The 23,299-nt window shown below is 33.7% G+C and overlaps 3 protein-coding genes across 6 annotated transcripts; all 3 read left to right on the top strand.

Moving 5' to 3' along the window:
- Positions 1-702: 702 nt before the first annotated feature.
- Positions 703-6,745, top strand: Alas (5-aminolevulinate synthase). The gene is made up of 10 exons (XM_069061473.1): positions 703-856; positions 952-1,212; positions 1,278-1,445; positions 1,491-1,595; positions 1,647-1,860; positions 4,876-5,060; positions 5,366-5,565; positions 5,628-5,805; positions 5,860-6,320; positions 6,370-6,745. Exons 3-10 carry the CDS (start codon positions 1,298-1,300, stop codon positions 6,490-6,492), a joined length of 1,614 nt encoding a protein of 537 aa, XP_068917574.1. The 5' UTR covers positions 703-856; positions 952-1,212; positions 1,278-1,297; the 3' UTR covers positions 6,493-6,745.
- Positions 6,746-7,778: 1,033 nt separating this feature from the next.
- Ssdp (Sequence-specific single-stranded DNA-binding protein) lies at positions 7,779-14,716 on the top strand. Of its 3 annotated transcripts, none has more exons than XM_069061476.1 (12): positions 7,779-8,403; positions 8,752-8,824; positions 8,878-8,939; positions 8,993-9,077; positions 10,638-10,679; positions 10,760-10,846; positions 10,907-11,083; positions 11,168-11,216; positions 11,414-11,443; positions 11,999-12,195; positions 13,125-13,496; positions 13,839-14,716. In XM_069061476.1, exons 1-12 carry the CDS (start codon positions 8,348-8,350, stop codon positions 13,848-13,850), a joined length of 1,242 nt encoding a protein of 413 aa, XP_068917577.1. In that variant the 5' UTR covers positions 7,779-8,347; the 3' UTR covers positions 13,851-14,716. The 3 variants fall into 3 exon arrangements, with proteins under 3 accessions (XP_068917577.1, XP_068917575.1, XP_068917576.1); XM_069061474.1 differs by having other exon boundaries at positions 7,781-8,403; positions 13,573-14,716; XM_069061475.1 differs by lacking the exon at positions 11,414-11,443 and having other exon boundaries at positions 7,781-8,403; positions 13,573-14,716.
- A 5,596-nt stretch (positions 14,717-20,312) lies between these two features.
- Positions 20,313-23,292, top strand: blow (blown fuse). Of its 2 annotated transcripts, XM_069061479.1 has the most exons (6): positions 20,317-20,678; positions 20,741-20,905; positions 20,959-21,057; positions 21,108-21,379; positions 22,353-22,546; positions 22,599-23,292. In XM_069061479.1, the coding sequence occupies exons 1-6, from the start codon at positions 20,627-20,629 to the stop codon at positions 22,915-22,917; spliced, it is 1,101 nt and encodes a 366-aa protein (XP_068917580.1). In that variant the 5' UTR covers positions 20,317-20,626; the 3' UTR covers positions 22,918-23,292. The 2 variants fall into 2 exon arrangements, with proteins under 2 accessions (XP_068917581.1, XP_068917580.1); XM_069061480.1 differs by lacking the exon at positions 20,959-21,057 and having other exon boundaries at positions 20,313-20,678.
- Positions 23,293-23,299: the final 7 nt, after the last annotated feature.

Here is a 23,299-nt window from a genome sequence, read left to right as displayed (position 1 = left end):
TCACAACAGTTTCCACATTGAAAAAGTATTAATTCAGTTGAACATTTTGTCTTGAAATACCTAGTATATTATAAACCAAGGTGGAGAAGTTCATGATTATAGCCAGAGCGCCAAGATTAGATCCCGAGGCGTGCCGACGGATGTAAGGCGCAAAGGCTATAAGGGACTTCTCCACCGTGGTTTGTATACAATTTTTTTCACTACTGGATATGTTAAAACACTTTCTAATAATAATTAATTAAATTATTTTGTCCGATGCGACGATCCGAGTTCTCATTTTTCAACGGTTGCTATGGAAATTGAAAATCGTCTATCTACGTTAACCAATGAAATCAACGAAAATCTTTCGTTGCTAGGTGACGGCTGTTCCTTATTAACCACTGGTTAATAATGAAAATTTATTAACCAGGAGAGAAATTCTACTTCTGGGTTCAGTTCGAGAGTCAACAATGACGCCTTCTAAGACTAGTAGGTAGTGAAAAAATACAATTTCCAAACTGATTTTGGAGCGACGTCTGACACAGGAACACACTTCGAGTTTAATGAACTCGGTTTTTGGCCACACTGTGTATATCATTAGCTAAATGTTTTTGCGAGACGTGTACAAATGTGCGAAGGTGCACTATATTATTTAATTTTTGATAAAAAATATTTTCTTTGAATGGGTTGCAGAATAACGCAAAGTGGAATATTCCAATTTCTAAATGTTCCAAATGTTACGACAAGGTTGACTAGCAGGTTTTTGGCTATTATCTCGGCTTGATCGATTTCTATAATTATCATGACTTATCAAAAGTGTGTTCAGTCTGATATCTTCTGGATACACAGCAGATTCTCTCGTGCGTCCTTTTGCTGAGTAAGTGTTATCAGGTGACTTTTATTCACCATGATTATTTTTTTCAACAATGATAAGTAATGAAATATCATTAAAAAATGATAATTATAATGCAGTGATACGACACACTTGACTTTTGCCTGGTCGACTACGTACACTCCAACAAGTTTCCATCCACCTCCAGTTCAGTTTGCACTTTGCGGTTGTGAAGTTCAGCTCTCTTACCTTAGAGTCAGTATAAAAGTTAATAAAGCTACATTGACCTACATCGGGAGCAATATTGTGGAAATCACTTTCTATTTGTTACTTCAAAGCAACTCGTTGCAGTTTTACACAGCTGATACACACACCATCGACATCCATTCCGCCACCATAGCGTAAGTATTTTTTTTCGAAATACCAGCTGATTGTCAAAAAGTGAGGTTACATAATAATTTTCTAGGTTATACAATTGCAGCAAAAATGCCTTGTCCTTTTTTAACAAGATTGAGCCCCAATTACGTCAAAAATTATGCAGCAGTTTTGCTCAAAATGTATGGGAATCAATGTCCTGTCATTTCCAATAACCTGAGCACAGTTGTGGGGCAAGATTTAAAAACTGGAATTCAAGGTAGATTATTACCTGGAAAAATCAAAATTTACTCAAATTTTTTAGACTCCCAGAAGTCCCAATCTCCATGTCCTTTTCTGAAAGAAGTCAATAATGTCATTAAGGAGGTTAAAAATGATGACATAATTGAGATGAAGAATGAAGTTCATGGTATGTTTTTACATGTTCTTTAAATGAGCCAAATTAAAGGTATGCTTGCAGCCACTTTTGCTTATGATTCCTTCTTTCACCAACAAATTATGAAAAAGAAGAAGGAACACAGCTATAGAATCTTTAAGAAGGTGAACCGGTTAGCAGGTCCTGGGGAATTTCCAAAAGCTCTTGAATATTCTTGGGGTGAGAAACCTATCACCGTATGGTGTTCTAATGATTATTTGGGGATGTCATGTCACCTAGATGTTAAAGAAGCTGTGAGGTATGTTTTCTCATTTTCCTTTATTTAGTTATGCAAGCAGTGGAGTAATTACTTGTACAACATTCTTGAATAGTTTGAAATGTTTTTTATCTTGTCTGTTACATGACACAATTATATAACAACATTTTGCGATACATATAAGTGGCTTGAAAAAAAATATAGAAGCAAGTCATGTTTATAAAACAAACAATTTTATACATATTAAATGCGGATTGATACACATATTGAAATTTATCAGCATTACAAGGCATTTTTTTTACAAAAACAACATTAATAACAGCATGTCAAGTTCAAGCGACGCAAGTATTGTATTTAAATTTTTATTGTGTGTGATAAGAAGTTACACGTTTTTCAAATTTAACTTTCAAAACATTCGCAATTATTGTTAATTTTTTGTTGCTTATGTGAATGCTCATGCGCAATCGTTTTTTAGTTGATAGTGGGACTTACGAGCTTTTATATTTCCCTCCACCACCCGGCGGCACGGCAATTTTGCCGGAGTACATACACTATTACGGATATTACTATCAAGTAATAGTGCAGTGCTAATCAACATAATTACCGGCGTCTCGCCTCTACATTTTGAGTTTGTTGTGTTTTATTATGTTCTTTGTCAATGTTAAGGAACTTCCTCACGATATGACATGAGTATAATATGTAACATACCTTTTTAAATTTCAACTACCAATGTGTTCCCTAAATCAGTACTATTCCCGTTGCTGAAATTGTAAGTGGTAAAATCGAATGTTTTTTTAAACACCAAAGATTTCTGATAGCAACGGAGAGCTCTAAATATTTATTAATTTTTGTGTTATATGTCTGTGTTATATTATGTGAATTTTATTATTTATTATTTCATTAATACACTTGCTTATAATATACCCAAAAATGCCAGAAATATTAATTCATTACAAATACAAATACCTACGTAGTATCGAGCTGTTTCGTAAAATGTTATAAGACGTCAGAATAATTTTTAAACAGAAAGTTAAAAGAAGCCTAACTGAGTTTCAAGAAAATTATTTATGTTGACTTAATGATAATTGCAATAAAGAATTACGTGATTGTGATTGTAGGATGTATCTATATTTGACATTATCTGGTTGCATTATCTGTCACTGTTTGATCGAAGTTAATTTTTATAGGTAGAAAGTTTATCGATTTATTTTCTAAGTATTCATTTCTGAGATAAGTAAGTGAGATTGCAAGTTAATATTTTTAAACACACATGGTAGATTACGGCAAATATCATTGTTCATTAGTTCATTACTCATTATACTTACCTCAATGACCTCAAAAAAACTCTACTAATGACACTAAAGCCTGGGTTACATTGACATAGGTAGTAAACGGGATACCAGTGTAAACGGGTTTATTTTAGTATAGTAGAATTGCAGGGCAGCGAGACATGTTTAGAAGACGTAATACGTTATCAAACTATTTTAAATTTTACTCTACCAAAATCAGTCAAAAAAATTATGCTGTAAACTGTACATTTATAAGAGATGGAAAATATGCGCAGGAGATCTGCACATTGTGAGAGAACACTTGACCGCTACGCTTTCCATTGGCTTGACTCGTCGAACTTATTTTAGTACCGTGTGAGCAACAAGTACTGATTGAGTTGGCAATAAATTCTGGTGATTTTTGGTGACTTTATGTCATGTTCCAACGAGAAAACCATTTTATTAATAAACGATTACAAAAACCAAGACTTTTAAATTTGAAATGTATACCAGCGGTCAATAATGTCAATAAAACAAACCGAAATAGGTACAATTCACAGTCTTGAAAATTTTATGTAAATTTTTTTTTTACCAACTGAATCAGTTATTGTTGCTCATCCTGTATTTTACCTAACGGTCAACATCTTTGTTATCTCACAGGACGCAGAATTCCTTTGCACACTGACGTCACTGTGCGACAAAGAGCATCCTTATTTGTAAAGGTCCATAGGACTCGTTAAAATAAACATTTTTTTTATTTATAATTTTCCCGCAAATTCTTCAAAACAAAGTTAAAATTAAATATAATCTGAACCCTGAAATTCATACCCGCTCATGTGTTTACAGGTCCATTGATAACGAAGCACGAAAAAAATTACTCGATGAAAATACTCGAATGAAGAACGCTAAAAACTGTTAGTATTAGAACAGCGATCGTTCTCTCTTCAAAAAACCTGTACAGTTTTTATCGCACAAAAACATTTTCATTCATTCATTCGTTTCAATTGATGATTATCCCATGACCGAAGTGTCAAATTCAGGGTTTGAAAAATGTAAAAAAAAAATATTCGATTAAAAAAGATCAAATCAATATACAGGGTGTTGTTGAAATGCGTCAACAAATTGTAACCACGAGCTACTGGCTTCATGTAGAACTGGGAAAAAATATTTTAAAAATGCTATGTCAAAAAATAAAGTACCAACTTTAATTTTTTGAGCTACAATTTTTTTAGCTACGATTTTTTTAATTGCTTTTAGTCTTCTACGTTGTTCCACAACCTCGTAGATAAAATTTCGGCACATTTTAAAAATACACCCTGTATATAATATTTTATAAAATGTACGCCAATGCGAAGTAGCCTCTAGAAAATATGCTTTAAAATAAGGAAACCGCATTGGTGTACGTTTTATAAGATATGATAAAAAGGGTGTATTTTTAAAATGTGCCGAAATTTTACCTACGAGGTTGTGGGACAAAGTAAGACTAAAAGCAATAAAAAAAAAATTGTAGCTCAAAAAATTAATGTCATTTTATTTTTTGACAGAATTTTTAAAATATTTTTTCCGAGTTCTACATGAAGCCAGTAGCTCGTGCCTAAAATTTGTACACGCATTTCAATAACATCTTGTGTATAAAAAATGTTTATTTTAAAGAGTTCTATTGGTCATTTTATCCATAACACCCGGTATAGTGTGCTCTATCATTTATGAAAATTCTTGATATGATATTTTTTTTAATGTTTGCTGTGGTGTCATTATGAAACTGTTAAAATGTTTTGTGCATTTACAGGGAAGCTCTGGATAAATATGGTACCGGTGCTGGTGGCACAAGAAACATTTCTGGAAATTCAACGTTGCATGAAAAATTGGAAAGCCTTATCGCCTCATTACACCAAAAAGAAGGAGCCTTATTGTTCACTTCTTGTTTCGTGGCTAACGATTCTACTCTCTTTACTTTGGCGAAGACTCTCCCAGGCAAGTAATAAGGAAAAATAAAATACGTTAACAGATCTTATTTTGTTTTTTGATAAACTCGACAGATTATTTAATGCGAATTGCGAATTAAGTCGAACTTTACCAGTCAAAGATTTATTTGTTTATTTGTCTATTTGTGTTTCAATAAAATGAAATCTTAAAATCAACAAAAACTGTTATGAAACAAATAAAAACAAAGTTATTACGACTTGAAATGGACAAGTTAAATTAAATGTAGTAAAACTTCTAAAAAGCTCTTATAATTTCACTAAAGTGTGTATATTTAGAGTTGTGCTATTTTTCAGGTTGCCATATTTTTTCGGACGCCGGCAACCACGCTTCTATGATACAAGGTATAAGAAACAGTCAAGTACCGAAGCACATATTCCGACACAACGACCCAGCTCACTTGGAAGAGTTATTGAAGACTGTGAATAAAAATATTCCTAAAATCGTTGCATTTGAAACAGTCCATTCAATGTCAGGAGCTGTTTGCCCTCTGGAGGTACTAGATTCACATAAAGTTATCGCAGAATATTTTCATTTTAATGCTTTTACGCATATTAGGAACTTTGTGATGTGGCTCATAAATATGGAGCTCTGACTTTCGTTGACGAAGTCCACGCTGTCGGACTCTATGGCGAACATGGTGCTGGAATTGGTGAAAGAGACGGGAAGCTCCACAAAATGGATATCATATCGGGTACATTGGGGAAAGCTTTTGGAAATGTTGGAGGCTATATTGGTTGGTAAAATGTGGAATAAAAGAAAATTTGAGTTTTAATGTGAATGTTTACAGCGTCTAACGCAGCCTTGGTTGACATGATTAGATCATACGCTGCCGGTTTCATATTTACTACTTCTCTACCACCAACAGTGTTGTCGGGCGCCTACAAGGCCATTCAGATTTTGTCTTCCGATGAAGGTCGTGACCTTAGAAAGCGACACCAAGAAAATGTTAAATATTTAAGAAACAAGCTGCTGCGTAACGGATTTCCCGTCGAACATACCCCGAGTCACATCATTCCTATAAAAATCGGAAATCCGGTACAATGCGGAGCAGTCTGTGACACTCTGTTAAGAGAAAAGGGCCACTATATACAAGCGATTAACTACCCAACGGTTGCTAGAGGTCAAGAGAAGCTAAGATTAGCTCCCACGCCTCATCACACCAAGGAGCTAATGGACACCCTTGTGAATGACCTTAAAGAGGTGTGGCAGAATTTAAATTTGCCTTTTACTGGATTACAATGTGAAAAGGTGATTTTTTCTAAACTTAAAAAAATTCGTCTAACTTTTTTTATTGCAGGAATGCCAATACTGCCAAAAACCGATATTGTTCGAGTATTTTGAATCCAGAACTCGGCAGGACTGCGTTAAAGATATTTCTTGTAATATTCCAAATTGCCCACAGTTAGTAGGTGTGGTGTAAAAGAGTTGCAATTTATTTCTGTTACACTAAATTAGGTGTTGGTAAAAAATATTGAGAATTTATTAAAGTTATTAGGAAAAGGAATCATTTTTATATTTATATAACATGACAATATGCTTAAAAAATACTATAATACAAAGTTTATGGATTTATTTGATACAATTACACAACTTTCATCTTGTAACTACAAACATTTCACGTTTGTTTTGATTCATGTTTCATTCCGTTCTGGCAAGTAAATATTTTCTACTTATTTAAAGAATTTTAATAATAGGTACTGTAATAAAATGGGGCAAATATTTCTCTGATGTTCTGCAGAAAACAATTTAGCGAAATACTTACTTACCTTTCTACTCCTGCCTTTGCACCAAAAAAAAATTTTTTTTTAATAGGACGTGATTTAAAGAAGAACCTATATCACGTTCAAGTGCGGATGCTAAATACTAATATAATTTAAATTATAAAGGAATATTTTTTCCAAACAAGGAAGTGGAGCACTTATGAACGTTCTCATAAACAAAACCTTGAACCTTGGTTTAAGTAAACAAAGACACGTAACGTTTTTATGTTTATTACTGGTCAACAAGCTACAAAATTAAATTAATATGAAATTATAAGACTGACATGAATTTCAAAATTTCTCAACGGTATAAAGTAAGTAAAATATATAACTTTTACCATGACATTACCTTAAGTAAATCTGTATAACTAAAGGTAAGACTTTTTTTTTAACTTAACTCGAAAAACGGGCATAGAAATGGAACGAGGTGACCCATCAGATTTTATCACCCTTGTGCATGATTCTAAATATAGAATATGCAGTTCTGAATTTATTTCTTTAAGAATGGTAAAAATAAAACATTTTGTTGAGAATTTTTTTTAATGTTTAGAAATGGTTATATCATTACAATACAATGAATGCGCACTGTCAAAAATGACGCCTTTCTTGGGTTACCATGTATGTAAATATTAATTTTATATGGTCTCCTACGGCCTATCCGTGTTTGTAAGTCATTAATGTTGAATCAAAAATTTAAAAATAAATATGTACATATATTTAGAACTTGGTTTTGAAATTTGAAAAAAGGTTGCGAAAACAAATGAGAACTCGAGATTGTGTCTGAAGTTACATCATCTTCAAAAATATTTACATTTACGCACACCTGGCTTACACACAACTCCCCCGAAACTGAACAACTAAACCAAGTTAATAGTTTCGTTGTTGCTAATTTTAATTTTGTACGGGTAGTATAGTATTTTTAGTGGACGTCGACGGTAATCCCGCCCCCTTGTTATGCGCAAACGTCAAATATCGGTACATGGAGAAGTCCACGGTTGCCAGGGCAATTGTAGAGTTATTCGTATGTTGCGGCAATTTCCTGACAAATTTCGGTACGAACCGTAAATTCTGACGCGAACTGAAACGCGGACCGACGGTCTGAACACAAATCTTTTCGTTTCAAGGGTGATAGTTAGAATTTGCGCGAATTTTGTTGAAATACGAGAGAAGAGTCATTATGGTAACGTGTTTTGGCAACGTAGGCTACGGGACAACGACGCATGCGCAGTCGAGGATATCTTGGTGAGAATTTTGAGTGCGGCGTCGAAAGAATTTAATGTGTGTATTGTTGTATTTTCGATGTGCGCGTTTATTGCCAAGTTGTAGATATTACGGAGTGATGATTTTTGAAAAAGTGATCGGGCCGAAGTAAAGTCGAACCAACCGTGTTTACAATGAACTGGATCTCTTGTCATCTAGAACCAGCGTGTTCGCTCAAATAGTTAATTTTTAAGTAGTAATATATTTAATTGTATGTAGGTTAAAGTCAGCTCTGTGTTCCTTTGTATTTTGAAAATGTACGCTAAAGGAAAGGGATCAGCAGTGCCGTCCGATGCACAAGCACGAGAAAAGTGAGTCCTGGTTTCGTTACGAATGTAGATCGAGTCTTAATTGACCAATTTTGACGCTGGCCACTGTTTTCACCCTCACAAGAGACGTCCTCACACCAAAATTGTTCTCAAACCCCATTAAATAACCACCCACGTGGCATAGATTGTTTATATGATTGTCTTTACCCTGCCATTACTAACCTTCTTTACAAATTTCACTCTGTTTTTAACAATCCAAGTCGGCTCAGAGACATTGTGTCAAAACAACATTTTGACATTTCAAAGTAGAAACCACTTTTCAACAAAAACAAAGCCAGTTTGTTCACATTGTCGGTGTTAGTTATCATATTTATATAAAATATTGTGCAGGTTGGCGTTATACGTATATGAATATTTACTTCACGTTGGTGCACAAAAGGCAGCACAAACATTTCTTTCGGAGGTGAGTTGCGTTCAATTGTCTCTGACTCAAGTTCTAAAAAACCGCAATTATAGATACGGTGGGAGAAGAACATAACGTTAGGGGAGCCTCCAGGATTTTTGCATTCTTGGTGGTGGTAAGATGATGAAATTTTGGTCGGAGTGGATTTTCAGTTGGTGATGTTTTTAGCGTGTTTTGGGATCTTTATTGTGCCGCTCCAGAAAGAAGGGATACTTGTGAACATTCGTCTGAAGCTAAAGCCTTTCATGATTATGTGAGTACATTCCATCCAATTCCATATTATACACGTTCTGTACTGTTGGCGCTAGTCCTTTGTGGATCAATACTCCAGTTTGGAGCATGGCAACGCTGCTTTAAGTACGCGCTTGACCAGGTGTACTCGCCCAATTCATTACTCGGATTTCTAAACGATTTGAATTTTAGCGGGACTTTTGTTTTGTTTATTTATACAACTTATTTATTAATTATGCGGCAATGGTTCAACCAATAGACGCCGTTATTAACTTCATTTTATTACGCCAGTACTACGAGTTTAAGCGATTTTTTTTCTTTTTTAATTTAAACAAATTTTCTAAAAAATAAAACAAACTTGACACTTCACTATATCCACATTGTTTGATGAATACAGTATTTTAAATTAAACTGTTTGTTTTGATTACCTCTCTACTATTAAAATTACTGTTTCTAATATTTTTGTATGTACTAAACAGGTACATATACACATATTTATAAATACAGGGTGATTCAAAATTGTGAACCAGAAGTACGCAGTTCTGGAATATAGATTAGTGCTCGCGTTTTCACCATGGCTTGACCAATTAACATTTTCCAAATTTCTTCCAAGTCTCATTGGCAGTGAAAATGAAATTTGGCAAGCTCAAAACAAACTAGGATTGTCGTTTAGAAAGTTTAGACTCTTTTGTTTTCAGATGTACTTCCAAATTTGAAATAGTGTTTACTAGTGGATTACTTATAAATAAATTTATTACAGACGACTACAATAGAACTTTTTTTTTTAATTATGCGTGGAGCCAAAGAGTAAAAGTTTGTAAGAGATGATGCCAAAATTTTATTGTTTATTATCCGAAATTGCCTTCTTATTCAATTCGTTTAAATACGAAATTTTATCACACTTGCATAATTATATGTATGTATTTATAATTTTCGGCCAAATGTGTATATTAAAAAAAAACGCTAAAATAACTTTTACGGAAATCCATCTTTTATAATCTAACGTAAAGAAACTAAAAAGATTTTTTTTTGCGTCTTACAATGCATAAATAAATCAGTCTATGCTAACAATTCAGGTTTTGCACCCCATACTGATAAAGTGAATATATCAGGCGAATTGTACCTGCAATTCTAGTTCTCACTTGTGCTCATTATCAGACCTAGCATGTCATAGGTACCGTTATCTGCGTATTTGTATTTATTCCGTTTTCTGTTACAAAGTAGAATTGTGGATGGATGTATATAGATTACAAGTTGTGACATTTATCAAAATCCGTTCACACAGGAGAAAATTGTCAAATTGTGACTGTCGAACAAAAAACTAATTTTCTTGGCAGTTTTAAGGAGTAGATTATACAAAGATCATTTAAATGGCGAAATGTACCGTTTTAAGATGGTTTAAAAAAGAGTTAAAATGACGTCAAATGAGTTCACGGAATATTGGAAATGGAAAGACTTTTTATTATCAAGTTTAATCATTTGATAAGCATTTTTTTTTACCTAAAGTTAGTAAACGTAAAACTAGTGTTCTTTTATTACTTGATGTTATTTTAGTTTATTGATACGTATTTTTTTATTTTAGGGCTTTGTCAATTCTGGTTATGGAGTTAATGGAATTGCACATGTAAGTTAATATTAATCTTTCTTAGATATTTTTTATTAACAAAAATCTCTTGACGACATTAACATAATTCAAAAATTCAGAACACAGGTCCAGCACCAAGTCCATTAGGACAAATGCCCCCAGCTGATGGGATGCCAGGAGGCCCCATACCACCCGGATTTTTTCCGGTAAACAATACGACACTAAAAATAATCACCGTCAATGCATTTTTGTTATTTTTATTTTAGAATTCAACGATGCGGCCGTCACCACCAACACACCCGTCTAGCCAACCTTCTCCCCATTCACAACCACCCCCGCCTCATTCACAAATGATGTCGACACAACCATTCATGGGTCCAAGGTATCCAGCTGGACCAAGACCGGGCGTTAGAATGCCCCAGATTGGAAGCGATTTTAACGGAGTATGTATCAACGTTGTCCATTTTATTTTTGTTAATACATACATCTAATTGTAATTCATTTTTATTAACATTGTGTATTTAAAGCCCCCGGGACAGCCAATGATACCGAACAATATGGACCCGACAAGACAAGGTAAAAAATCCGCTTTAATTTACCCTATTCATTTTGAACAATTAATTTGACTCATAATAATATTAATATTTATTATATTAATAATATTAGTAATACTATTAATAGTAATATTAATGATGATAACGTAAAAGAGAATTGCACAAGCATGAAGCAATTTCATGATATGCCTCATGTAATGCATCTATTTCTGTCTCCAGGTGAAGGCGGAGAATTTGTAGGTTGGCAAGGTAGGCAATGCGCTCCTTCACCATCACACACCCATACGCATACACTTCTTTGCTTGCTTTGCTTATCACTGACAAGGTGGTCCAACACGATGCAACTTATTTTACTTTATAATAAAGAAATTAAAGATGTAATGCGCATATGTAAGGTATCGGTGTTGGATTACCACAATGTACGTAGTGTTTTAATTTCATTCTTTCATCTTATTTGTCTCTGGACTACAATGGATTTAATAAGGTGTAACAAAGTGACGGCGATAACTTGACAAATATATTTAAACATTTATTATTCATTTTTTGATCTTCATCTAGGTATTCACATGCTAATTTGGAATGAGATATGTATTAGTGATAACTAAACATTCATTGTTTATGTGTTATAACACATTCATGCAGCAAAGAGTCAATAAGGCAAAGAATGATATCCGGAACATATGTATATACATCTGTACTTAATAAATAGAGATCATATTTGGTGCTGGCATGCTGGTGTCGTACGTGCTGAACATTATTTTTGTGTTTGAATAAATGTGCGAATGCTTATTTATTTTTTAATAGGCCCACCAGGAATGAATCCGATGAATCGAATGAATCCGCCTAGAGGACCGTCTATGGGTCCCTTAGGTCCTGGAACGTACGGTCCCGGTTTAAGAGGTCCACCACCCAACAGTAGTTTAGGGCCAGGTGGTCCGATGCCCCCTATGTCGATTACAGGTCCAGGTGGAAGACCCCAATGGCAACCTAATACGTCAACGGTAAGATTCTCACAAATAAATAAATATTGTTGTGTAACAAGAATACAGTAGTTTTAGATATTTACATATTACGATTCGTTAGTCGCAATTTTTTCCTCATTTTTGAAATTTTGATTTTATTTTTTATTCAGATTTGAAAGCAGTTTACTTTCCACAATGAGAAGATTGCATTACCTGCATAGTTAACTGTTATCTTCTACATTTTGTTTGACTATACATACGGAATAATTTGTGTACATAACGAAGAAGAGGGGTCCAAGAACACTCCCTTGAGGCACACGTGACTTAATTATTTACCTAGTATTTAATGAATACGCATACAGTTTTTCGTCTAATGACAACTCTTTTGATACTGTTAGTTAAATAAGGATACTTTGTTCATTTACATCGTTGAGAAAATTATTAAATGCTTTAAAATTTTACACGAACGCTGTATTACTCTACCTTTGTCGACAATTTGATCTACTTACCAATTTTATTTTTCGGTGTACATTTATATTTTTACCGCGTAATATTGAGAACATTTTTACAATGCACATAAATTGTGGTTTGATACAACAAAAACCAACTAGAACTCAATAATTCATGATCGATTCATTAATTTTGATATAAATTTAGAGTTTCCTCACATTTACCTAATTTTTCTCAAAGTCAAACGTTTATCCAAGTGACTTGATGTTGCTTGCATTAACTATTTTTGAATGCTCACAATAATTCACTCGAATTTTTTGGTTAACATAAAAAAATTGTAGACTGCTTAAAGTGTGTGAAACGTTTTTATTGGTAAAAATCTAACCTAAAACATACCTAAGTGTTGTAAAAAAAATTGCAAACAACGTGACTTGATAGTGAAGAGCAGTTTTCTTGTTGAACAGCAATAGCACAAATTAGATTTTGGAATGTATTTTTCTCATCAAGTTTGGTTTTAGCCGATGAACTACTCTTCCTCGTCACCGGGTAATTACGGAGGTCCTCCGGGTTCGGCAGGTCCTCCCGGTCCCGGAACTCCGATAATGCCGAGTCCGCAGGATTCGTCGAATTCTGGAGGCGAGAACATGTATACTTTGATGAAACCAGCGGTGGGCGGCAACATGCCCGGCGAATTCCAAATGGGCGGCGGTCCGGAAGGTGGCCCCATGGGTCCTATGGGCCCGAACTCGATGGGACCCGTTCTGAACGGCGACGGCATGGACGGAATGAAGAATTCACCCGCGAACGGTGGTCCCGGCACGCCGAGAGAAGACAGCGGGAGCGGCATGGGGGACTATAACTTGGGAGGATTCGGAGGACCGGGAGAAAACGTGAGTTTCAACGCGGTGGCCGGTGCTTACGCTTTGTAGACTGACACTTAACCACTAAAGGTCGCTTTCCTTGCAGGACCAAACGGAATCGGCTGCTATTTTGAAAATAAAAGAGAGCATGCAAGAGGAGGCCAAGAGGTTTGAGAAAGACTCGGACCACCCTGAGTATTTCATACAATAACTCCCTCGCTGGCCTCTTTGGCTGGTGGACGCCTCTCTTCCTACCTAACCTGTACTAACCCGGGCGGTGGTCTGCTCAGCTCTTCCTGCCCTCATCGTTGCGAGCTCGCCCATTTTCAACTATTTGACTACTACTAGTCATGAATGTTTTCTGTTTTGCAGATTTTCCTTTGAAAGCTGAATATAAGAAGATAAGGACATTGTGTGGCTGTACTTTGGTGTAATAAATTCTCGAGTTCCTGATACCTACTTGTCCACCAGTCTAGGCTAGGTTGGATGTATTCACGGCGTTCTGTGTTTGTTCAATACCAGGGGTGGCCAACTTGTTTGTTACTGCGATCGACTTTCATTCGTCAAATGTAGTCAAACTCGACCGTAACAAGAAGCGATCACTTTGTGCACCCTCGAAAGTCTACGAAACTCTAGAACAATCATTATGTGCAGTTCAATTCAATTTTTTTTCTGTAATAAACAAAACAGATCATGCAAACGACTAGTCGATCGCGATCGACCTGTTAGCCATGCCTGTTCTATACTAAGTACTACTTGCATGTGTCTACATTCCTCCACGGAGCAGGTTGCAGATGGCGTAGGGCAGCGACGGTCACTATCCATCATTCACATCGTAGTTTTTTAAATTTTTATGAGAGATTGCAATTATTATCAAACCCCATTCTATAATCTGCTCCGGCCTATAATGTTGTTTCTTCACTTTTTTATGTGTACATGCAATAGACAAGTGCAAAAGGAGTTTGCTCCTCTATTAAAACTATTATTATGTTTAATCTGTAATTTCTCAAAGAAAAAAAATTTCAACTTAATCCTTATGTATATCATATATTAAGTTCAATTATTAATTTCATTAATTTATATATTTTTTGTTCTTAATATATTACACACATATTTAAAATATGAGATTATTTTATGAATGAATGACTTGAGCGATGAATATTTTGATGAACTGGAAAAATAATATTGTGCAAGTGAGTTCTTTATCTATATTGCTTTTTTTTGTATGGTTTATTAAATATTAAAAGGTTGATAGTTAGCTTTGTTCCATACCCTGTAACCTCCATTAAAACTTCAACATAAAAATTAATTCTGTTAAGTTTCGAATTTATAAATTCTACTTAAAATACATCCACCACTCGTATATATATTAAAAATATAAAAGAGGACACCGTCTCATTTGGAAAAGTTTATATTAAAAGTATGCTAGTGTAGAAACTTAGCTAAATTGTGAACAAAAAAGTTTTGTAGTGTAAACGGTTTATTTCGGCCTTGTGATATATTTATGCTCTTTATTAGTGCTGAACAACGTTTAGATTAACCTGGGGATATTACGCACATTTTATGTAAGTGCTGAATTATCAAACTGTTTTTTAAATTTTGAAAATGTAAGAAAATGTTAATAAACCTGACCCGATTGAAAAATTACGTTTAGTTAGAAAAAGTATTTCTAATAATTTGATGCGATTTCACGATTTGACCACACGCGGGATTTTTTCCAATTTGTTGAAAAGCACATAGACAAATTAACAAGCTTTGCCTAACTATTTTGAATATGTTTAATTGTATAATTTAAGTGATTTGGTATGCACTATTAATTTGGTGATAAATATTTTTCATATTTCGTGTCTTTATATTTATTTCATCCTATAAAATTTCTAACAGCCAAATAAAGCGACAAAAATTAACGATTTAAGGTTTTATGCAAACCTAGCATTCATCAAATATCTCATACGTTCATTTGTTTACTGGAAAATTTATTTCTCCTTTAACATTTTAGTTCAGTACCTACCTATTGATATAATAAAAGAAAATATTTCTTACGGGCGAAACGCGCGGTGTGCTTTGAAAGTTTTTATAAAAGGAATCTTATGTTACCGCTGTTTTCATAGATGGTTTGATGGGGTATTGTTCTTAATCTAGTCAGTTAAACCCAAAATTAAACGTTTTCATTTTATATTATCTACTTATTACTAACGATTCTTTTCAACAATATTGAGTGATTTCGCTAGACCTAGAGGATTCTAGGCTTGAAAAATTCTATATTTTCAACTACAAGTGTCTTCTAGGACACTTCTAGCGCTAACACTTCTTTTCAAACATTACAAATCTGTGGCGGTCGTGAAAAAGTAGGTAAGTCAAAATTTCAAAAATGAGTTAACGATGTTTACACCTTAATAATAAATCATGGAGTTAAATAATTCAGATTTTCACAGTTTAAAAATTACTTATATTGAAAGCAAGTACAGGTAGAAAGAAGTTTCTATTTAATTACTGGATTTTAGGAATGATGTGGAATTTTGAATCGTTGCCCTGAAAAATTAACATTTTCGACTTACCTACTTTTTCACGACCGCCACAGAAATATACTGGTAAAATTAAGAAACTTTGCTTTTTTTCAGACCAACTTTTGCAAGTATTAAAAAAAATGTTCAAATACATTAATTTTGATTTTATGCAATCATAGTACCTACACCTTTTAATCCTTAAAATTCTCAGTAGAAAGTATACTTATTAGAAAATATGCCAGGCGTAATATCAACACTACAATCGTAGTGCGGTTGCAAATCTTCAAATATTTAGGTACTGAAGAATGTTCAGTTTTTGCAAAATATTCCTTTCTCATTCAATTTGCAAAAGGAAATGGTGTACGTCTTGTAAACTGCGATGTTCTAATTAAAACGATAAATAAGTGTACATACACTCAAGAGTACCTAGGTACCTGGGAGCATACCTAAAGTTTAGAACAAAATTCATAATAGCGTTATGTAATGTTTTTAAGAAAATCGCTTGCGCAGGTCGATTTTATTTCGAAAAATGCCATATTGTGACGTAATTGGTTTAAATGACATCATTGGTTTCTGCGCCATGACGTCATCACTTCCTCAGTCATCACCAATTTTTTTAAATGACAACCTCCACTTTTTTCTTGTCTTTCTGATAGACCCTCCTACCTAAACGATGAATGAAGAAATTTGATACCTTACATAACAATTTTTTTTAGAAAATGACAAATTTTACTTCAAAAATTTAATTGAATTTTTAATGTCTTTGCCTTTGGCAAAAAATCTTTACCTTGTTTCGCAATTCCCAAGCCCCTCATTCACCGAAGTCATCAGTTATCATGAGAAAAATGGGTTCTTCGAAAACGTTTTTTTAATTTTGGAAATAGGAAGCAGTGACTAAGGGCTAGATCAGGAGAATAGGGGGGCTGTTGGAAAATTTCAAAGCCTGCGTTGTGAATATCGGCCATCGAAACACAGCTATTGTCTGGTGGAACCGGACGCCGTGTCTCAATTTTCTTCGTCTTTTTTCTTTTATTGCCGGGCGAACCTTTGGTATTAAATTTGCCCAATATTCACCAGTCATGGTGTGCCCACGTGGTAAATAACCAATAAGAATTAATCCTTCAAAATCCCAAAAAACTGTTGCTATGATCTTGCTGGCTGAAGTGGTGATGCGAAATTTTCGAGGGGGCAGTGAGCTTTTGTCTGGATCATATTGATGGAGCCAAGTTTCATTATTAATTAACGCCAAATTGCCCTCAGCGGTGACATGTCTCACGCGCCGTTAACATTTTTGGTACCCAACGCGTCCAGATTTTTTTGAGTCCCAATTGATCGCGCAAAATTTTTTCCACAGTAGGTATACCTATGGAAAAGCCATATCTTTTCGCTATAAATCTGACAGTAACTCTTCGATCAGTAAGAACCATATCATGGACTAAATCAATATTTTCTTTTGTAATGACCGTTTTTGGCGCACCAGTGTCACAAGACTCTTTCCAATTTGAAATTTCGAGCGAGACCAGTTCTCAATAACTTGATGGGAGTCACTCAACACTTCCAACGGATCCTTATAAATATCTTGGAGCGATAAGTCCTTTTTACACTCTATTACAGTTCTTGTTTCGATTTTATTCATTTTTAAAAAACTACCTACCACGACGGAATTAACTTAACTGTTTTAAACAGAAGTACACAGATAAACGTAACTTGATGTACCTATATTAATGTCTCATCCCACCTCCACCCGGCGGCACGGCAATTTTGCCGGAGTACATACACTATTACGGATATTACTATCAAGTAATAGTGCAGTGCTTATCAACATAATTACCGGCGTCTCGCCTCCACATTTTGACTTTGTTGTGTTTTATTATGTTCTGTGTCAATGTTAAGGAACTTCCTCACGATGTGACATGAGTATAATAATATACCTTTTTGAATTTCAACTACCAATGTGTTATCTAAATTTTTAAATTTTTAAAAAGAGATTGCGGTACTATTCCCGTTGCTGAAATTACAAGTGGTAAAATCGAAATTTTTTCTAAACACCAAAGATTTCTCATGTTAATAAATGATAGTTCGAAAGAACACAACTTTTCATCTGTCAGTCAATGACTTCTATGTTAGGGACAATAATTGATGAACTGCCCTCATAAGGTTAAAAAACAATAATTAGGTCTACCTCAGAATTGATTAGGTATTATTTTCCTTAATACAAAGCGTTTAAGATACGAATAAAAATACATTTTCCTTTGTTACGGCATCACTAACCCCTGAGAATTTGATCCTGAGGTAACTGAAATCTGAGCATCTCGATTCATGGCCTTTTTACAAGTTCCAAATTTGTATAACTAAAGAATTATTATTGTCGCAATGTAAATCCCAATTCCTAATACTAAGAACAAAATTGTACTGATTGGGAGTGTTACATACATACTTATTATTTTTTATTATTATTTCATAATTCATTCAATCTCTAAATTTTTTGTTTACCTAAAAATTCATGATTTTTTGCCATTATCTGCGAAGATAAACTTTCTCGATAAATAAATAAAATGAATAAATTATTTGCCACTAGATAATTTAACGGGGGAAACTTAGGAGAACCTATAATGTAAGATACATTTTTGTTCTAGTTGATACAGTTTATTCAATACGCTTTGTTACAGTTTATAAAACACATATTTTTCTTATTAAATTAAATTCTGTGAATATCGTTCCACTGATTTTCACTCATTTTCTAATGTTTTCAATTGCGAATGTCGAACTTTCGTTTAAACAAATTAAACGTACAAAATCTGTAGGTATCGCAATTGATTGAAAATTCTAGAGAAATTTAAAACGGTTGATTCAGATTGGTATTCGCGCCCCTATATCTTTTTTGTTTTAAGAAAAAAGTATAGCAAACCATATATATTTGTAAATCGCTTGTGAAACTACAATAGATGATGTTGTCAAATCTTCTCTACGATGACATATGTCAAAGTTAAGACAGTCAACTTTTTTTTTTAAATAGTACACTATGCATTTCTTAGCCTATTCTTGTAAAGCTTTTTTTTCTACATTTGAATGTGTAAAAAAAGTTGACACTTACATCAGAAAAAAATCGAGAAAAATAATAAAATATGATTTAATTTATTCGAAAGCGTTATTTTCTAAAAAGAGCTAGTTAGCCAAACATTTGTAAATTCGCATTATATTGGTTCCCTGCATGTCACTATTTACAAGACAACCACGTAGCCAAAAAATAAAATTATTGACCTTGTTTGTTTTCAAGCCTCGGGTGCGCCTCGGCCAGAAAACTGGGACTCGGACGAAATACCAAATCCATACTGAATTTACTATGCTAAATTCGCGTTATGTTGGTTCCCTGCATCTCACTATTTTAAGAATTACATAGCCAAAAAATAAAATTATTTGACCGTGAAATACCCTATCCATCCTGAATTTACTTTATTCGATTATTAGAATTTACACTTATTTGAATTTTACGTAGTCAGCTATTCAAATATTCGAATACGATTCCCAAGACTCATCATGTCATTCATGCACTATCAAAATTCAACTACCTACATATTTCCATCGTCTATGCATTCAAAGCGGTATAGTCAGGAAGAACTTAGGTTTCGAAGCCAGATATTATTATCATAGTTATTTATTTAAATGTAGGTTATAACATAGCTATTTATTTAAATGTAGGTACTTTAATAATTGACGCTATTAATGTCAAAATTCAATTGTCTCCATGGCTAACTAGCTCTTTTTAGAAAATAAGACTATTTTTTTTTCTCGATTTTTTCCTATTACAAGTGTAAACTTTTTTTACACATTCAAATGTAGAAAAAAAAGCTTTACAAGAATAGACTAAGAAATGTATAATGTACTATTTAAAAAAAAAGTTGACTGTCTTAACTTTGACATATGCCATCGTAGAGAAAATGTGACAACGTCATCTATTGTAGTTTCATTAGCGATTTACAAATGTATATGGTTTGCTATACTTTTTTCTTAAAATAAAAAAGATATAGGGGCGCGAATGCCAATCTGAATCACCCGGTATAATTTTAATTTTTGATACATATTGTCATAAAGGTGCAATTGCTATTATTGTCAGTCAACTGTTCCATTTATCTTGTGATAACAACAGCAGTCATATGTGCTCTTAAATCTTTTGTACAAAAGGAGTAGACAGTGACAAAACTGAAAAAAGCAAATGTAAAAGACGGTCGGTGTAGCTAGTTATGATTTAATTTATTTTCAAAATGATTTACCGGTAATCTTTAAATGATAAGAGAAATATGAATTTAAAATAATCAAAACGTTTATTTACGACCGAGCTGTAGATGTGCAATTTGTCATAAGGAAATAAAATGGGCGGGGAATATATAAGATAGATAAGTGATACCGTTGTGTAAAATACCAACGCTTTAACATTTTATACTTCACAAATAAATCACAGAACTCGCGTCAAAAATTGTGGTTTTTCTTTGCGGGAGCCGTTCGGGATTATTTTCGTAGAGCTACCAGAACTAGTGCGTATGTGGAGACATACGTGTATTGTACTCGACTTTTGTACATCATGCGTTAAACCTATCGTTGACAATTGAACGGTAATTAAGTGAATCGTCTTAATTCTCTAAATTAATACATGCCATGGCTGTTGAAGTCGACGAGTTGTACACCAACTTGAATCAACTACTAGAAGGTAAGGAAAATGTTCGATTTAATTATTTATTTAACAAACGTTGCAACTGCATTTAATTTCAGATATATGTAAATTCTTAACCGACAAATCTACTTATGAGAAACTATCACCTTTGGCCCGGAGACAAGCAGACGCGTTGATCAGCAGATCCAAACAACAATTGCAAGAAATCGAGAAGGTTAGCACCGACTGCAATGTGGCTTACGTGGATATGGAAAAACGACCAGGTACATATTCAAAAATATCATTCGTTTATGTTCATGTCAAAGCCGTATTACAGAAGAAAACGAAGATGACAAAAATAATATTTATTCTTCTGTAAACGAGACGACCGTCACACCCTCGCCTTTTGTCGAACCTGAATCGAATCCATACATGAGTGGGTAAAAACTCTTCATTTCATACATCTGTTTGAATTTTTATTGTTAGATTTGCCGGCTAAAGAAATGTCTCAAGATTTGAAATGTGGGGTGCTTTCGTGGAAATGTAGAATTATACTCAGATTTGAAAAAATTAGGAGAATATACGCGGGTGTTCACGATAATTGGTTGTTAGTGTATTCGACGCCAAAAGATTGTAAACCCATGCATACTTTTAATTTGAAGTTTCACAAAGCAGAAACTGTCAATTCTAAGCAAACCAAAAAACCGACCTACGACTTCGAATTAATTAGCACCTCAGGAGATGGAAAATCATACTATGTAAGTATTTTCAAATATATATATTTTTTTATTTTCATCTTTAACGTACATACCCAATATTTTTTCTAATTTATAGAATCAGTACTCTTGTTAATTACACATTTTGAAGGAATTTACATACATTTTATTTATTTTATACCTCAAGTTTGCTTTTAATTCAAATTCTTTTATATGTATATATACAGGGTGTTGTGGAAGTCCATGCAATAAATTTAATCACCAATAGAACTCTTTAAAATAAACATTTTTTACATATTGATCTTTTTTTTTTAATTAATATTTTTTTTTACATTGTCCTAACATCTAATTTGGCTCTTTGCTCAAGGGATAATCATTAATTGAAACGAAAGCGTGATTGAACACAAAAACTTTACAGTTTTTAGTTTTTTGAAAAAAGAACGATCGCTCTTCTAATACTAACAGTATTTACTGTTTTTCATTTTAGTAGTATTTTAGTCGAGTATTTTTTGTGTGTCTCGTTATCAATGGATGTCTAAATACATAAACGGGTATGAATTTTAGGATTCAAATTATATTTAATTTTAACTCTATTTTGAAGAATTTGCGGAAAAATGAAAAATACAAAAAAAAAAGTTTATTTTAACGAGTCCTATTCCTACTCCTATTGCTGGTTAAATTTATTACGTGGACTTCCATAACACCCGGTATAGTGTATTTAAAAATGATCTAATAATAACTTTTTACTCGTTCACTTTTTCCTAACTGTTAACACTGTATTAGCTTTAATTGTTTCGTCTCTTTAGAATGAACAATTTTTTTAGAAGTACATATATTCTTCTAGGTTTTTTTTAGTTTACAGCATCGTCCAAGACTTCCTCAAAATTTAAATTTTTCGCTTCTTGACTTTTAAATTTTCTCAAAATTTCTTTGATTTGGGAGTAAAAGTTTTCCATTTGCAAACGAGCAAACTTTTTGAAGATGACATTGTTTACGTTATTTACAGTCTATTTAGTTTCTAGCTATGACGTTCAAAGATTTGCTTCAGTGGACCACTCAAATTAATAAATGTTTTGACAGTTTTAAAAATACCAGACACCTTTCGATTTCTGAAGATGGTTCTTCCGACATCTACGATACGGTTTCCGAAAAACATACGGACAAAAATAACGAAGATGATGAAGATGCTGAATACGACAGCATAGAGACGTAAGAATTGAAAATGTGCAAATGTATTTTCTTATTCAAAATACTTATGTAGGCTTCGTCCGGACCAAGGATTGGCTGTCATTAAACCACGTGTCATTAAGCCACCTATCAATAAACCACCTATTAGTATTAAACCACCCACTAGTAAACGACCAGATTTGCCTCTTCGTCAAAGCGGTCAAAATATAAAGAGACATACTCCACTACCTCCTCTTCCAGCCTCAGAAAATGACATAGAATCTGACGATTCATCGACATATGATCCGGTGGTATGTAGAAAATCGGTGGAAAGCTCTGATTCCTTTACAGAAGACACAGACGAAGAGGCTATTTATGAACAATTTGTTCCGAAGCCAGCAAAACCAAACTAGTCCCAAAGAACAAGTTTTCAAAAATAATTGAACATTTTTCAAACTGCAAGCAGGAGTTTGGAAATATTGTTGCTTACTCGTTTTATAGTTAAGTGCTTAAAACATGGACTAAAATAAACTATTTGTGATTATATCATTATCATTATAATTGTAATCACATGTTATGTGAAAATATATTTTAAATGGAATGATAATTTTTTGAAAACATTCGTTATCATTTGGGAAGCGGCAAAAATTCCCGTCACTCTTTGCGTATAAATGCTAAGCCAAACGCTTTGATCATGAGTACATATTTTTATATTATTTTTATATTTCGATGAATGTATATGTAATAACACATATAACTAACAAGTAACAATACACGTTTAAAAAGTAGTTCGTG

The sequence above is a fragment of the Tenebrio molitor genome, chromosome X (genome assembly GCF_963966145.1).
Source record: "Tenebrio molitor chromosome X, icTenMoli1.1, whole genome shotgun sequence".
Lineage (NCBI taxonomy): Eukaryota > Metazoa > Arthropoda > Insecta > Coleoptera > Tenebrionidae > Tenebrio > Tenebrio molitor.
This window is presented reverse-complemented; position numbering and strand designations above follow the sequence as displayed.